Here is a 16,793-nt window from a genome sequence, read left to right on the forward strand (position 1 = left end):
GTGCTGTCTCATTCAAAGGAAGTGAGTTTTCTCTCATCAACAGAGCAGTTCAGTTCAGTCGACCCCATGGACTGCAGCACGCCAGGCTTCCCTGTCCATCACCAACTCCCGGAGCTTGCTCAAATTCACATCCATTGAGTCGGTGATGCCATCCAACCATCTCATCCTCTGTCGTCCCCTTCTCCTTCTGCTTTCAATCTTTCCCAGCATCAGGGTCTTTTCCAATGAGTCAGTTCTTCCCATTAGATGGCCAACGTATTCAAGCTTCAGCTTCAGCATCAGTCCTTCCAACGTATATTCAGGACTGATTTCCTTATCAGTTTCATCTCCTTGCAGTCCAAGGGACTCTCAAGAGTCTTCTCCAACACCACAGTTCAAAAGCATCAATTCTTTGGTGCTCAGCTTTCTTTATGGTCCAACTCTCACATCCATACATGACTACTGGAAAAACCATTGCTTTGACTAGATGGACCTTTGTTGGCAAAGGTATGTCTCTGTTTTTTAATATGCTGTCTAGGTTGGTCATAGCTTTTCTTCCAAGGAGCGTCTTTTAATTTCATGGCTACAGTCACCATGTGCAGTGATTTTCAAGCCCTAGAAAATAAAGTTTCTCACTGTTTCCATTGTTTCCCCCATCTATTTGCCATGAAGTGACGGGACCAGATGCCATGATCTTAGTTTTCTGAATGTTGAGTTTTAAGCCAGTTTTTTCACTCTCCTCTTTCACTTTCCTCAAGAGGCTCTTCAGTTCATCTTCACTTTCTGCCATAAGGGTGGTGTCATCTGCCTATCTGAGGTTATTGATATTTCTCCCGGCAATCTTGATTCCAGCTTGTGCTTCATCCAGCCTGGCATTTTGCATGATGTACTATGCATAGAAGTTAAATAAGCAGGGTGACAATATACAGCCTTGACGTACTCCTTTCCCAATCTGGAACCAGTCTGTTGTTCCATGCCCCATTCTAACTGCTGCTTCTTGACCAGCATACAGATTTCCCAGGAGGCATGTAAGATGGTCTGGTATTCCCATCTCTTGAAGAATTTTCCACACTTTGTTGTGATCCACAGTCAAAGGCTTTGGCTGAGTCAATAAAGCAGATGTTTTCCTGGAACTCTCTTGCTTTTTCTATGATCCATTGGATGTTGGCAATTTGATCTCTGGTTCCTCTGCCTTTTCTAAATCCAGCTTGAACATCTAGAAGTTCATGGTTTACATACTATTGAAACCTAGCTTGGAGAATTTTGAGCATTACTTTACTAGCGTGAGATGAGTACAACTGTATGGTAGTTTGAACATTCTTTTGAAAACTGACCTTTTCCAGTCCTGTGGCCACTGCTGTTTTCCAAATTTTCAGGCATACTGAGTGCAGCACTTTAACACCTTCATCTTTTAGGACTGAAATAGCTCAACTGGAATTCCATCACCCCCACTAGCTTTTTTCGTAGTGATGGTTCCTAAGGTCCACTTGTCTTCGCATTCCAGGATGTCTGGCTCTAGCTGAGTGATCATACCACTGTGGTTATCTGGGTCATAAACATCTTTTTTGTATCGTTCTTCTATGTATTCTTGCCACCTCTTCTTAGTATCTTCTGCTTCTGTTAGGTCCATACCATTTCTTTTACTGTGCCCATCTTTGCATGAAATATTTCCTTGGTATCTCTAATTTTCTTGAAGAGATCTCTACTCTTTTCCATTCTGTTTTCCTCTATTTCTTTGCATTGATCACTGAGGAAGGCTTTCTTCTCTCTCCTTGCTATTCTTTGGAACTCTGCATTCAGATGGGTGTACCTTTCCTTGTTAGCCTTTAGCTTCTCTTTTCTCTATTTTCAGCTATTTGTAAAGCCTCCTCAGACCACCATTGTGCCTTTTCGCATTTTTTCTTCATGGGGATGGTCTGGATCACTGCCTTCTGGATCACTGCCTTCTATAAAATGTCACAAACCTCCATCCATTCTTCAGGCACTCTATCAGATCTAATGTGCTATTAATAAATCAGTTATTTCAAATGGCTGTTTTCTTTAAATTTGGAGCTAGGATCCATCCTCCTTTTGGGCCTCTCTACAGAGCATCTCTTTCGACTGGGTCCTGAACACGCCAAAGCCAGCAGCAACACATGGGGGCAGCTTCGGGCCCAAACTGCCCCTCATGTGACTTGCACTAGGGTGTGGAGGGCGGGCAGCAGGCCTCTTTTTCCTTTACTTGGTAAGGTCCTTTCTCACTTCAGTGACATTTAAGACACTGGATGGAATTTTCGGTTACATTTCCTTTCACAAGGAGACTTAAAGTTAATACAAGTTAAACCACATTCCCTCTTTCAGATGGAGTGGCAGTATTTCTACAACTCTGACCAAACTCAGGAAGAAGATCTAAAGTACTAGTGTCTACTTTTTTAGAAGAAAAATTAAGAGGACTTAAAACTTCCTAGACTACCTTAAGTGCCACCAATTTATCCAAAATCCTCTCCTGTTGTGAAAAAAATACAGTAATTTCAAGACAACAGACCTGAACAAAACTATCAGCCACTAGAATTGCTTTTTTATAATCAAATAAAAATTGATGTCCATGAAGCAAACTGATTGAAGTAGCATATTTCCTGGTAGACCTTCCATGAACAGGATTTAAGGGGATCAGACGGGACACCCCTGAACTCCTGTCACCGAGCGGCATGCGGGTGGGTGTCTGGAGGACTGCTATGGGCAAGCACAGGGACGCAGTGTGCTGCCCTGAGATGACCACCCAGAGCCATGTTTTGGTTGGTCTTTGGGTTAAGACTTTCTCTTAAAAACTCTGTGCCCCTAGCCGAGGTGTGGCCATGGCAGGAACTTGGAACAAGTCCATGGTTGCAGCAAGTTACGCTGCCTTGCGTCATCAATGACAAAGGTGTGGGGAGGGGACACCAGACACGAAGGCTCTGCAGAGGTGGATGTGACGGCAGGGCTGTGCTCGTTACCCTGGTGGTCTTGCTACTGTCAGGGTGAGACAGGAAGGCAAGGGCCTGGGCAGGCACCTGTGTCACATGCCCCCAAGTCTCAGGGACACAAGGTGGCTCTGGGAGCAACACTAGAAGTTCACAATATGAGAGCCGACCCCTCCAAGGGCCACAGACTGCATCTTTTCCAAGGACTGGCTCTGTTCTAAGAGCCAGCACTGTTCGCAGCTTCTACCCCAGCCTACTAACAGCTTCAGAAGAGCTGGACCACTTGTTAACATGAAGGTAACAAGTAACAGGTCTGACTTTTTCTCCTAAGAATTTCCCCTTAACTGGGAGGTGTTTTATTTCATTCCCTAAGTTTAAAAATCTGTCATTTATACCCAGAGTGACTGGTGTAGTCACCTCAAGGACTCATGACGTGAAGGAAAAGACTTAAAGACTGCGCACAAGAAATAAGTCACACAAGAACACTGTATCACTACAAATTTTATTCAGAAACCCATCTTTGTTTTTTTTTGTTGTTTTTTAAAAAAAATTCCCATTATGAACTGGTTTGGTCAATCAACTACAACACTTTCTAGCAGACATACGGTAAAAATGGCATGGCTCAGAATCGCCCAGACCGCTCCCGGTCTCTCGACCGCCTCCTGTCGCGCTCCCGTCCTCCGCCACCGCCACCTCCGCCGCCGCGACCACGGTCTCGAGACCGAGAGCGACGCTCCCGGGAGCGGGACCGCGATCTATGCCTGCAACAGAGGACAAGAAACAAACCTTGGCACCCAAACCACAGCACGCAACCTAGCAGGGCAGTGACACCTAAACCCAGCGGCTCGTGGCACTGGGGACACTGATAAAGGAACAAACGCTGCCGACTGAGCCTCAGGTGACACTGCGCCACGTGCCCCGATTTCAGACATTAAAGCGCCTGGGGGTAAAAATGCGCACCTGGAGACCAAAGAGGAATGACACCTCCCCTTCTGTGGAGCCAACTCGCGTGGCCAGGGGAGCCATAACCCAGAATGGAAGGGGCACGCACACCATCCCACCTGAGCCAAGCCTCTCAGATGTTCTCAGCTCAGCAATGGGCCCACCAGCCCACTGGGGGGAAGGGAGAACAAGGTTCGTTCTCTCCTACACTTTTCTGCTGACAATAAAATGATCATCAATGAAGGATTTCCAAACACATGTTTAACAGGAGAGGGATGAGAAGCCCTCTGGGGCCAGAACACAATCTGAGCTGGAGAGTGGCTGTTATACTGACACCCTGGCCTTTTCTCCGCTTATGAGAGCAGCACCACCTGCAATTAAGCACCAGGACTGGCCATGTGGCTGTGCACGCCTGTCTCTGGTTCACAGGACAGTGCCCCCTCCCCGCCGCCCCCAACCAAAGACCTGCCCAAACCAAGAAAACCCAAGAAACCCCAATGGAAAACGGAAGTTCAGACATGGAGGGAACAGAATAATGTGCAAACAAATCTACTTTTAAGTGGTCACCCAGCCAATGGGTCCCTGTTAACAAGGTCTGATCTCTACCTGACAAGCAAGAAGACATGTGTGGAATGTCCCTCAGAGTGCCTTTTATATCTTACAGTGTGCACTACATTCCCAGCAGAGCCTTCTGAAGAGGAGGCCCCGGAGTAGTCACTACGTTCCCAGCAGAGCTTTTTGAAGAGGAGGCCCTGGGGCCGAGCCCGCCCAGGAGATTCACTACGTTCCCAGCAGAGCTTTTTGAAGAGCAGGCCCCGGGGCTAAGCCTGCCCAGGAGTATTCACTACGTTCCCAGAGGAGCGTTCTGAAGAGAAGGCCCCAGGGCTGAGCCTGCCCAGTACTCACTTCTTGCGCCGGCGCCCATACAGCTCCCGTCGCAGCTCCCGGGAGATGGGCTTCAGGTGCATGAAGTTGCAGAAGCCGCCCCGCGTGCACTCCCTGCAGAACAGAACGGTCATGCTGGGCACACAACCCCTCCTCCCCCGCCCGCTCCCCCCGGGCCGGCCTGCACCTACCCCATCTCGTACTGGCGGCAGCAGGCTTCTCTGAAGTCGGTCACGGGGGAGAGCTCGGCGTGGATCGGCTGGCCATTAAACCAGCGGTTGTTCAAGTCAATCACAGCCTTTTCCGCGTCTTCTTCACGGCGAAACTGAAAAGACAAAGCAGAACTGCTCACCACCCACACTTCAGTAACAAGTTATCTTCAATGATTGATTCAAATATGTATCACGTGCTCACACAGGTGGCATAATGCGAGAGAGCAATTTAAAACCTGGACCATCCTTTATTAACGATGACTTATTTTTACAACAGTCCAAGATCATGCCATGCATGCTGCCTTGGTTTTCAAATTCAACTGGTTAAAAGCACAAACGTCGTGATTTACACAGGCAAGAGAAGTTTAAAAAAAAAAGGAAAAAGAAACCAAACATATAATTCAGTTTCTTTTCCACAGTCCCACAACCACTAACCAACAGCCTAAGACACCCATCCTCCCGGGACCCACATGCCAGCTGCTGGACTGGAGCCGCACGCAGCCAACGAGGGCTGGCCAGGGCATTAAGGCTCCGGCCTGGTCTGAGCAGGGCTGCTCGCTAAGGTGAGGCAGGCACGCCTCACTCCTCGGCCCCAACTGCCGCCTCAGTCCTACCTTGACATACACGTTCCCCACGAGGTGGTCTCCGAGGTTGTCACAGACGTTCATCTCCTCCACCTCCCCATACTTCTCCTCCATTTCTGTGAAAACCTCCTAAGGGGAGAACAGGGGTTAGAGGATCACAATAAAGATGAAAAAGGAACAGAACTCATGAGTATGTATTCTTATTAATGGAGTCAAGTCCCAATCCCCATACAGGGGGTGAATGGGTCTACAGGGTTCAGTCACTAGCTCACCTCAAAGAACTCATCATAATGTTCCTGCATCTCGACATCGCTCACAGCGCCTGTGAACAACAGAGAGCTTGCTGGTTAGAGCCGGGAACTGTGACCGCCAGAGCTCTGTGCTTAAACTCAAAACTGCTATGTAACACACATCAGCTTATCTAGAGAGAAAACAGAGCTGCACTCTACTGGAGACTGAAGACAGTGCATCACACAGCCACTTGTTAAAGTTTGAAGTGTGGTGAGATTTTAAAAGCCCCTTATGACCCCCTCAGTTCTGGCTATTAAAATATTAAAATCAAGACAAGTTTTCATCAGCATCAAAGGGCCAACAATTTTCAGAAGCATGAGGAAAAGGTTGACTCTCAAAAGAAATTTTCAAATTGAAAATTCTCTTCCTTTTTAGATTTAAGATACAGGCCAAGTAATCACACTGACTTTCCCCTTTCCTTTCTTAGGTTAAAATGAAAGGTGGCAATCAGGCAGGGGAGATGATTAACATCTATGCTCCCTACTAGCTTCTTTTACCAATTATCAGCTACACAGAATGTTATTAATTCTTTCTGATGCAATTAAAACCCAAATGATGGAAAGTGAAGACTGAGAAGGACAATGACCAAGTTCAATCGCAGTAATCTGAGTGCCCTCTTTTGCATAAAGGGCAAGTTACAGGTTTTTGTTGAAGAAAGCTTTTCATCTTTATTCTTCGTAATTCACATGTACTAAGTGAACTCTTGTCCATTCTGTGGAAAGATTTAGCAAATTCACATCCCATCCTCATTACATTCTACCATTCAAACTCTGACACTCTCTGAATCTAAATTTGAGGAAGCAGAAAGCTGGAGTGTCAGTAAGCTGATATTCCCAACAGCCAGACCCGCAGCAGCTTCGAAGCAGGGACAGCCTGTTGCTAACAGCCACCTTCCAAAGGAATCCTCCGGGACTGGCGGCCTCCTCTGGGCCCCACCAAGGGCCCCAGGCTGTGGCCATGGGCTCTGTCCACAACGCCCTAGCTCTCTGAAAACTTCCCCTCTAAGGATAAAAACTGGCTTCCATCTTGATTCTGGCAGTGATTTAAGTTCCCTTTCCAGTCATTTGGGGGGTGTGGGGGGGTGGTGTGTGTCCCTGCATTGTGGTTGTTTCTGAACTTGCAGGAACCCCGCTCGCTTTACAACAGAGCGCTCAGTGAACAAGTGCGGTGACGCCACTCCGGACAGCTTGTCTTGATTTAAAAGTTACAGTGAGTGTATCTCCTTCCCTGAGTAGAAACCAAAGTCTGAACAACAGAAAAGCCAGTCAAGAGAAGCCCATTCCAAAGGGCAGGTTTTAATGTTTAAAATTAATATCCTTCTCCACATTAGGAAAATGAGAAGACAGAAAATATTCACACACTCAAAGTCTTAGCAATACCGAGAATCACATTTTGGTGGCCATTAAACTGTTGGCTGTATTTGTGGGATTGGTATCTCTATTCTGTTACTACATAAACAGAATACTGTATTTTAATAACTTATATAAAGTTCATGTTTTAAAATGCTTCCTAGTGGACATATTTTATCTCCTATACTCTGGTTAAAAATTTTTGAGTCAATCAAAATGACCTGAAAGGCAGAGGTGAGTGATTAAAAAAGCTACTCAACTAAAGTATTAACACGACTCAGTATATTTTAAATACAACTTACAAGTACCCAGTTTTCTTAAAGAAACATTCTTAAACTGGGATTCATATTTAAGTTTAATCCAAGCATAGAACGTTTACTTTTCTGCAGATACAAGGTTAAATTAAAAAAGAGCCAGTAGTGATGAACCTAGTAGCTAAACTATAGAAGCAGAATTGCATTTAATTTGTATTCATACAATCTGGACTCCAGAATTGTAGCATTTAGTACAGCTAAACTTTTATTTTGTAGCATGTGCAAAACAAGAGTCCTGTGAATCACAAATAAACACACAGAGAACTAATACAACATCCTTCTGTCAATAAAGCATGCACATCCCCCTGAAAACAAACAGGGCAAAGAGCGATCCACTGTCGTTCCTCAGTCCCCTACTTCTCATTCACTTCTACCCCAGGGTAGGGCTGTCAGAAAATGACTTAACCATCCAAACAGGAACACTTTCTTTCACCCATTGATCTTGTTTCTTTAAAAAAACAATACACCAAGGGCTACCAAGTCCTGCTACCATAGATTCAAGGAAAGAAATTCTCTTTAAAGGTCAGTATTAGCATCGAAAAACATTGTGTCTTGGCAGGAAAAGCGCACCAGCCCGGTCCCCCTGGACGCAGGTGCCACGCGCCACAGCACAGAACCGGGAGCCTCCCAGTCTGGCCCAGCTCAGGGAGGTGGCGGCTGCCAGCACCGTTGCGCCCACCGCAGGTCACCCTACAACTGAGGGGCTCTGGGCCAAGGTGTCTGATCCAGGCATGTGGCCACCAAAGGTACTTTGTGGTGTTATTCTGTGATCTGTTCTTTTTTTTAAACAGCTTTAAAACGAACTGGTGAATGAGAAGCACCTACGCTTTGGTCTGGACCCTGATTTTAACATGAGTCCAGGATGTTCGTTTCAGCTTATCCTCAAATGACTAACATTTACTCTGGAGTTCAACACTTATTATTTCTACTGTTCCCTAAAAACTACCCATCAATACCACAACCGTGACTTGACTTTAGCACTCCCCGGTACATAAAGGAGTGATGTCCACTGAATGCCCACTCCAGAGCTATTCCCTGCCACGTATCCTTTATTTCCCCAATGCAGGAGACACCTATGTAAAATATCTGATGAAAACAGAGTCCGCACAGGACTGATGTTGAAGGTCAGTGCAACCGGGAGGGCCCTCCTGGGGTCATGTTCAGAACAATGCTCTCACAGTGAAAAGCATGATCTCCAAATGGAGTTTAAGGGAAAAAAACTCTAGTAAGAAATAATATCTGAATAAATTATTTCAGAACTATTTTTTTTAAAGTTAGAGCGACTTTCACTTTAAGCGGAAAAAACGTGAGCCCACATTTAAGCTGACACACATCCTCGCGGATGACGGCCACAGTCCCAGAGGAGCAGCAGCTCCATGCTCTTGGGAAGGGCCCCCTCTCTAGGCTCTCGCTCCTAAGTGGGCAGAAGTTAAACCTCCAGCAGAGGTTTCCACGGGCTCAGGGGGACACAGGCTCTGACACCTCCAGTGGAAGGCGGTCCTCGACACTACAGCGGCAGACCAGGTGCAGTCGACACTGAGCTCTGACACGCAAGCCCAGGGAACCAGGGAAGGAACTTGTATGAACTTACAGCGCAAACCGTCAGCAGACTGGGAAGAGTTTTGAGGGTTACGGTAAATGTTCAAGAGGGCAATGGTCTGAAATACAAAACGCAACAACTTTATATTATGGAAAATTAAATGTAAACACTTAACCGGTTTCCTGTGGCGATCGCTTCAGTCAAGACTCAGTGCTGAAAAAAGAGCAAGTTATTTTCTTTTGAAGCAGTGATGTTTTCTCTCAGCTGATGGCTGTCCTGGAGCGCCCTAACACTTTAGTGTAACAGAGATCCCATGATATGCTAGTATTGTATTTCTGTCACAGACTAGAAGAATTCACCATTTCAAAGTTCCAATCCAGTTAAGAATGCAGACAAGTCGGCAGGCTACCACCAAAACCATTCTTGTAACAGGAAACTTAATGAACAACTGAGAAAGAAGCGTGCCTGATAAATGGACTAGAGAAATACAATAATTACATATCATGAAATCTCCACTCCCTAGAGGAAAAATCGTAATGGTGAAATAAAACCCACACTTACTGGGCAACTTACCTTATTGATTCCTACATATTCCTAAGGTTTTTGATTTCACAGAAAGAACTTAATAATTGCCAGGGGTTCAGCCACTGGGAAGACCAATAACTGGCTGGTGATGTTCAGCTGTCACAGGGCCGGACCCCTCTCGCTAACAAACATCCAGGGCGGGAGAGGCCTGGCCAGCGACCTCCTCGGCCAGCCTGCTGACCTCAGCCAAGTATCAAGTTCTTACTGTGAATGCCAAGGACCTCCGGCACCGTGTCCTGTTTGCAACAGCTCTATGTCAGCAGCTCAGAAGCCAACATGGTTTGTCTCAATTAAGAGTGGGCTCTTTAACACCATTGTCTTAAAAAACTTCTCCAACTGTGGGACTTACAGTGTGAGCCGTCAGCCGTCTGTGCACTGTTTTGGGGATTACGATAGATGTTTTGAATCAAGATGGTCTGCGGGGAAAAAAAAATAAAAAGGGGAATTCTACTGGCTGCTGTGCATATATTAGACAATTGCAAAGAGACAACTTGTTTGCAAATGGCTCAACGCCTGCTGTTTGTTTGCTTCCTGCGAATCAGACACTTGTCTTCTGAGAGTACACCCAAACCATCATATTATGAAAACAGAGTTTGAGCAGTGACTTAGGTCAAGTGACTTAGGTCAAGTCAGCCAGCAACCAAGAAGAAATCATTATTTTGAGTAGGCCCATGTTATTGAAGTGTTTTAATGCAATAGAACACTAACATTTTTTATGCTTCAAGCTAGCAGACACTATGATGTCAAAAAAATCATGTTATAATCATATTCCCCATATGAAATTGTGTTTTTAAAACCAAATGTGTAACTCAAGCATATGCAGTCCATCAAGCTCTCTTGATCTCGTAGGAAACAGGCACACGAATGGGTTTCCTAACTCTCAGAGGCATCTAGCACATTTACATTTTCTTGGTGGGATCTCTGTTTACATAATACAATAGCTTAAAACATTTGCTCTTTTTCGATCCTTCTTTTAAGGGAAAAAAATCCTTTTAGCCCTTGTGCTTTAAACTGGATCAGGTAGACTTGAAACCTTACATTGTACCGTTCTTCTTAAAATCAAGTTGTCTGAAAAAACAAACCATGTTTAAGTTAGTAGGCTAGCACATTACATGAATCTTAATGTCCACATCACCGTAAGAAGCTTAAAAAGAAACCCACACTGACATTGTTAGAGATTTACAAGCTGAACCAAGAAATCGCATAATTTACAAAAATAAATATTCAGTCTCAACACGTATCCAAAGCAGTTTTTTAACTGGTTGTATAAAACTGGCCTGTTCCACTTGTAGCTGAGTGTTCAAGGGGAGTGGTTGTGAGAGAGCCCCCCAGTCAAAGGTCTGCTCTGGGAAACCCACTGGGGAGAATGACCACCAGCCACACAGCACAGCCTCGTCCTCTGGCCTGGCCTCTCCCTCACGTCACTGATAGCCCATCTCAGGCCTGGGCTGTTCCCCAAAGCCAACCACATTAGGTTTTTAACTAAAACCACCTGAGCGTGACAAGTCTGATGGACAGCTATACGGAGCCCAACTCTCCAACAGGAAATTCCTGTTAGATCTCAGCCAGGTCATCTGGCAGTGACCGTTTAATAAAACGACACTTAAAGGGAGTAATGCAGTTCCATTAAAATCAGAGGAGGTCAGGATTACCTGAAACCAACCAAATGAATCAAAACAAGATGTTCAAGTTAACACATACAGCTGACTCTCACCAAACTTTATGGACTCATGGCCACTGGCCTAGTGGGGGAGACTTAGTTCACAAATGGAAGCACTTAAAGAAAAAATATTACAGAAAATGTAAAGCAAATCCTCCAATATTCTGAATTTCAAAAGAGACATGCTCAAAGCAATTAAATTAGAAAATACTGTCTTTTTCTTACACCACCTGGCTGGCTTTCGTAAACATTATATCCACTGGTGCCAAGGCTGCATGTTTAGACTTCACGGGCCATCTGAAGGAGCTCAAGAAAGACTGAAGTCTAGATCTTTTTCAAATTCCAAATGTTCAGGTGAACATGGGCAGAAGGTTTCTGTTCTTCTCAGAGGTGCCATCTCCCTTAAATTCACCGGATCACTTGAAGGGTGTAAACCCCTGCCTTTTCTTCAATTAGCCGAACTTCCAACAGAGCTAAGCCCAATCTCTCAAATAACCGGCATCTCTCAATTAACTGAACAGACTGGCCATTAACCTGAAGGGAAGCACCCACCTTCTAAGGTTAAATTTCGTTTTTCATGTTTCTATAACATGATACAACTGGCTGTGTCCTTGGCTGGGGTCTTCAGGGGACATGCCCAGTAGAACTGGAGAACCCCCGGGGGCAGAGCACGGCAGGCTCCTTTTGGGTCCCACCCACCTCTACATCTACCAGCCTGGAGAAGAGGCGAGGTCAGCACTGGCCTGGCTGCGCCTCCCGACCCATGTCAATTAGAGGCAGGGAGGGTGGTAAGGCAGTGAAACCCAGTCACAGCCAACAAGTTTCTCTAATGATAAAAACGGAATGGTGCTCTCAGGCCTTCTGCTGGGGTGGTTCACCTGCCTCACTCTCATTTAAACAAAACACATTTATGAACACAAATAGAAAAATAAAACTAGAGGGGAAAAAAACCCTGCTTATTAACACATGGAAATTACTAACTGCTTATGTAAAGTACATGAAGTCTTGATAATTTACATGAAAACGAAAAAAAAAGGAAAAACAAACAAACCTGGCTAAAGGTCGGTTTATTGTGCAACCGAGAGCATCTGTCTCCATGACGACATGCTCCAATTTTGAAATAAAACGAACAGTTGACTCTGTAAGGGAAAACGAGAACTGATTATTGTGCTGGAAAGACATCAAATAGATGGAAATACGTCATCAACATGACAAATGCCACCACACTACTTTTCTTTTACTTCACAAAGACCTACGCACATTGTTTTTCTTGGTAATAGGTACTTTGAAGGCAATGGCAACCCACTCCAGTACTCTTGCCTGGAAAATCCCATGGATGGAGGAGCCTGGTGGGCTGCAGTCCATGGGGGGTCACTAAGAGTCGGCCCGACTGAGCGACTTCACTTTCACTTTTCACTTTCATGCATTGGAGAAGGAACTGGCAACCCACTCCAGTGTTCTTGCCTGGAGAATCCCAGGGACGGGGGAGCATGGTGGGCTGCAGTCTATGGGGTCGCATAGAATCAGACACGACTGAAGTGACTTAGTAGCAGCAGCCCACCTGATCAGTTGTGCCCAGCTCTTTGTGATCCCATGGATGGTAGCCCACCACACTCCTGTCCATGGGATTCTCCAGGCAAGAATGCTGGAGGGGGCTGCCATGCCCTCCTCCAGAAGAGCTTCCTGACCCAGGGAACAAACCTCGCGTCTCCTGCATGCAGGCAGATTCTTTACCACTGCCGTACCCTGGCAAGCTCTGGTTATTTAGCTTCAATTTGCCCCTCTTCAAACATGGCACTCTATTCTAACCTGATTTCCTCCTCATTCAAATCCCCTTCAAGTACGGTTGATCCTTGAGCAACTTCTATTCAGATTTTTCAGTTATTAAATCCTGCAGGACTACAGGACCCATGGTTGGATGAATCACAGGATTCAGAACAGCAGACATGAAGGGCTGACTGGAGGTTAAATAAACTGGGACTGGATTACTGACTGTGCAGAGGGCTGGCACCCCAACCTCCATGTGGTTCAAAGGTTCAATGATATTCAATACTTCTCTGCTCCACTGTTCTCTCTTAAACTGAATGTAAGTCAGTCTAAAACTATATTTAACTCAAAACCTAGCTGCTCCTTTTCCTTCCATGATGAACTCCTCTCTTGAGGACATCAGCAGTCTGGTGAGGGGTCAGGATCTTGACTCTGCTACTAGTTGCTTGGGTTTGGGCCTGTCACCCCCACCTGTCCGGGTCTCTGTAAACTGAGGAAAATGCCAACCTTGGCACTGTTCCAAGAACCAGGATCAAGTATACTACGTGCTCATCACACGCAGTCACTATCATCCAAATAAATACAAAGTCCAGGTTCCCCTACCCAAGACACCAGACCAACAGAATACTTCCAAAAAGAGGTCTGAAGTAAACAATTCTCCCCAGTTTCAATACACTGAGAATAAGCTATTGGGGTGCCCACTCCGCCTGTAAGAACTACAGAAGGTCGTCTCTCAATATGCTCCAGTACTTGGACGATGCAGATAAAATCAAAACTAGCAATCGGGCCAGCACGACAGCAGCGCATGGTGGCCGAGCAGATCTGCGATGAGTTACGCAACCTTACTAGATGTGTCCCAGTAACATTCAGACTTGCAGAGGTGGGAAAGTTACCCTGTAGATTCAATTATTTTAGCAAGGGCCATTCGCAGTTGCCAACTCGGGAGACCTGGGTTCGATCCCCGGGCTGGGAAGATCACCTGGAGAAGGGAAAGGCTACCCACTCTTGGACACGACTGAGCGACTTTCACAGTCACAGTTAAGATTAAAGGGCCTCAGTGAAATTTGATGGCCCATGAAATCAACCAGCCATTTATTTATTATCAGGTAGCAATAAAAATGGAAAAGTCTAAATTTATGAGGAGAGAAAAATGATCACTACATACACGAGTATGTCATGTTACATCTTCAGACAGTCACTTGAAAATAGTTTAAGACCGTCTCAGAATGGACAAAACCTCTGTTTCAACCATTAACACCCAACTATTCCATATAATTAAAACAATCCTTGCTGCTGTACTATCAGAAATGACTCCCATTTCACAATGGCCAGTTAATCACTGAATTTAATCTATTAGTCAAAACTTTTCTAGTAGGCTCATTGGACTACAGCAATAAAATGAAAAGATGTTAAAGAAAAGATGCGGTGTACTATTTGAGAGAAGATATTAGAAAGGCTAATCCATTCTTACATTTAGAAAATGTCTAAAACCTCAAATGTGTAATTAGCTAAATATTTTTAATTGCTAGGTGTACATTTTACTTTCAGTTCAAATTAATAAAAAAAAAGTTAGCAGGAATCATTTTTCAGCTGAAAATTTTGAGCTGTTTTCTGGAAATTAAAACTCCACAAATCTCCCTGAAACGAGAAGCCTAGATTAAATATTCAAGTTTCCTAAATTACAGCTGTGACTTTGATAATATATAACAGAGGACGTGGGGTTGTTTATGGCAGGAATGTAAGAGTGTCAGAGTAACAGTGAGGACACCACCTTATGCAGCTTTTTACAGGAATGAGGCAAAGAAAAACTCCAAGAGACATAAGTCACGGCCCACACTGATAGAAGCTCATGAGTAAAATCGACGATGCATGCTCTTCGGCAAACTTGAGAAGCCTCTTTGTCCAGCAGAGCTGGCCGATCCGTTCAAGATCCTGTTTCCCAAGCTGCTGCCTCTGGGGCCACAGCATTCAGGGCACATCTCTTTTCCACAGCACTTAATGCGTTTCAGTTCATTTTAATTCAGTTATCCTTTGCAGGACAAGCACCCCCTTGCTCCTTGAGAACAAGATCCAAATTTTACCATCTCTGAGTCCCCAGACACTGGCCTTGAGCTGACACCCAGTAAGTGTTTCTGGAATGAATATGACTGATGACTGTCTTGTGAGTTTTGCTAGGAAAAAATATAACCCCCTCTTCCAAACAACACAGGAGATTCTAGAATGTGTAAAAGAAGACATTTTACAAGATACACTGCATCCTGGAAAACAGAAACAATTTAAAGTTTTTCATAAAGTTTTTGATAAAGTCAAAACATTAGCTATGGCAAACTTATGAGTTTGCTGTTAAAAACATATTCACATAAACCGTGTACAGCTCTGAAGAACACCAAGATGCTAACCATTTATTCGAAGAATACAACCAGCTCAATCTTAAGGTTTTCAAAGAACTGTCCTCCCAAATTAACACCTGGCAAAGCCAAAATTATATGTTTTTACTCTCAACCTAACAACTGACTACGGAAGGTATGCAACCTAAAAAAATCACCCATCTTATTCTTATATTGGAATTGCACCTGAAAGTATTTTAAAAGCAGACTGTCTTTCACGGTTAGTTAACTCGTCATCTCCAAAATACTGTTTCACAACAAATGTCCTTATGGTCAGTTCCATGATCGCTTAACTCACACAACAAGCTTGTTAAGCATCTAAAACCCTAACACGAACCTCAGTTATCTAACGATTTAACGCGGGCGAGTCTATACTACAGATTGCCCGACTCGACATTAAAAGATCAAACTTGGGAGAATCGTTAACGTTGACAACTTTAGCACAACTCGAGTCTGCTTCCGAGAGCCCGGGGCACGGGTCGCCTGTAGGTGGGCCGCCGAGGAACCCCCGGCAAGAGAGGCCGCTCTGCCCAAGCGGAAGCCCGGCGCCTGCCCGGCCCATCGCCCGCCTGTCCGGGCGCACGCGGCAGCGCGCGGCTTCCGAGGCCGGAAGGGCAGCCCGCCCCTCCCCCCGCCGGGCCTCCCGCCGCCGCCCGGGCCCCGCCGCCGAGCTCCTCCGCGCGCCACCAGCCTCTCTAGCCCGGAACCCCTGCGGCCGGTTCTCACTTACTTGTCTTTCTCGGTGCCGAAGATGGAGGCCAAATACTCCGCCATTTCCCACCCGCCGCCGCCGCCGCCGACACTGCTGCCGACGCCGACGACCCCGCCCGACGCCCGCCGGAGACGTCACCCGGACGCGACGACGCTCGTTCCGCCTCACCAGCGTGGCGGCACTGCCCAATCAGGAGAGGCGCTGTCTGCGCATGGGCGGGGCTTGGTGCGCGCGGGAGGCGCTGCCCTGGCGGTCGCGGAGCCCGCGCGCCGCCCGCCAGCGCCACCTCCAGGCTCTCGTTAGGTTCTCCGGGCCGGCGCCCGCGCTTCTCGCGCCCCGGGCTGGGGCCCGGCGACCTCCACCGGCTTTTCCCAGTGCCCAGAGAAGCCAAGCACTCAAAGTGCGGCTGCAGAAGAGGCAGCGGCCGACGGGCTTTTCCACGCAGTCCCTGGGGCCGGGCCCTGAGCGCGCCAGTCCCGCGTTGGGGGTTCCGCGGGCTCTAAGCGGGGCGAGACCCCCACCTCCACGCACTTTCCCTGGGGGATCCCCACCGGACCGTTCTTCCGGGAAGACGCCTTCTTCAGCTTCCTCGTATTCGGGGAGCAGAGTCGGAGCTCCCCGGCTCCCCGGTCCGGAGGTGTGCCGCC

The 16,793-nt window shown here is 46.3% G+C and overlaps 1 protein-coding gene across 3 annotated transcripts; it reads right to left on the reverse strand.

Moving 5' to 3' along the window:
• Window positions 1–3,401: 3,401 nt before the first annotated feature.
• Window positions 3,402–16,319, reverse strand: U2AF1 (U2 small nuclear RNA auxiliary factor 1). Of its 3 annotated transcripts, none has more exons than XM_055569760.1 (8): window positions 16,165–16,319; window positions 12,332–12,419; window positions 9,970–10,036; window positions 5,814–5,863; window positions 5,572–5,670; window positions 4,937–5,070; window positions 4,767–4,859; window positions 3,402–3,679 (listed from the first exon to the last, which is right to left on the reverse strand). In XM_055569760.1, the coding sequence occupies exons 1-8, from the start codon at window positions 16,206–16,208 to the stop codon at window positions 3,541–3,543; spliced, it is 714 nt and encodes a 237-aa protein (XP_055425735.1). In that variant the 5' UTR covers window positions 16,209–16,319; the 3' UTR covers window positions 3,402–3,540. The 3 variants fall into 3 exon arrangements, with proteins under 3 accessions (XP_055425735.1, XP_055425734.1, XP_055425736.1); XM_055569759.1 differs by lacking the exon at window positions 9,970–10,036 and adding an exon at window positions 9,087–9,153 and having other exon boundaries at window positions 16,165–16,318; XM_055569761.1 differs by lacking the exons at window positions 12,332–12,419; window positions 16,165–16,319 and adding an exon at window positions 9,087–9,153.
• Between the last annotated feature and the right edge of the window lie 474 nt (window positions 16,320–16,793).

This window comes from Bubalus kerabau, chromosome 2 (assembly GCF_029407905.1).
Source record: "Bubalus kerabau isolate K-KA32 ecotype Philippines breed swamp buffalo chromosome 2, PCC_UOA_SB_1v2, whole genome shotgun sequence".
Lineage (NCBI taxonomy): Eukaryota > Metazoa > Chordata > Mammalia > Artiodactyla > Bovidae > Bubalus > Bubalus kerabau.

What these genes read in the sequence shown, in the direction of transcription:
- U2AF1 (XM_055569760.1), bottom strand. Translation starts at nt 16,208, where the DNA reads ATGGCGGAGTATTTGGCCTCCATCTTCGGCACCGAGAAAGACAA. An exon ending in TGGGGAACGTGTATGTCAAG is followed by an intron (nt 5,071 to 5,571) that starts GTAGGACTGAGG and finishes TTGTCTTTTCAG; the next exon opens with TTTCGCCGTGAAGAAGACGC. An exon ending in TGCCGCCAGTACGAGATGGG is followed by an intron (nt 4,860 to 4,936) that starts GTAGGTGCAGGC and finishes TCTGTTCTGCAG; the next exon opens with GGAGTGCACGCGGGGCGGCT.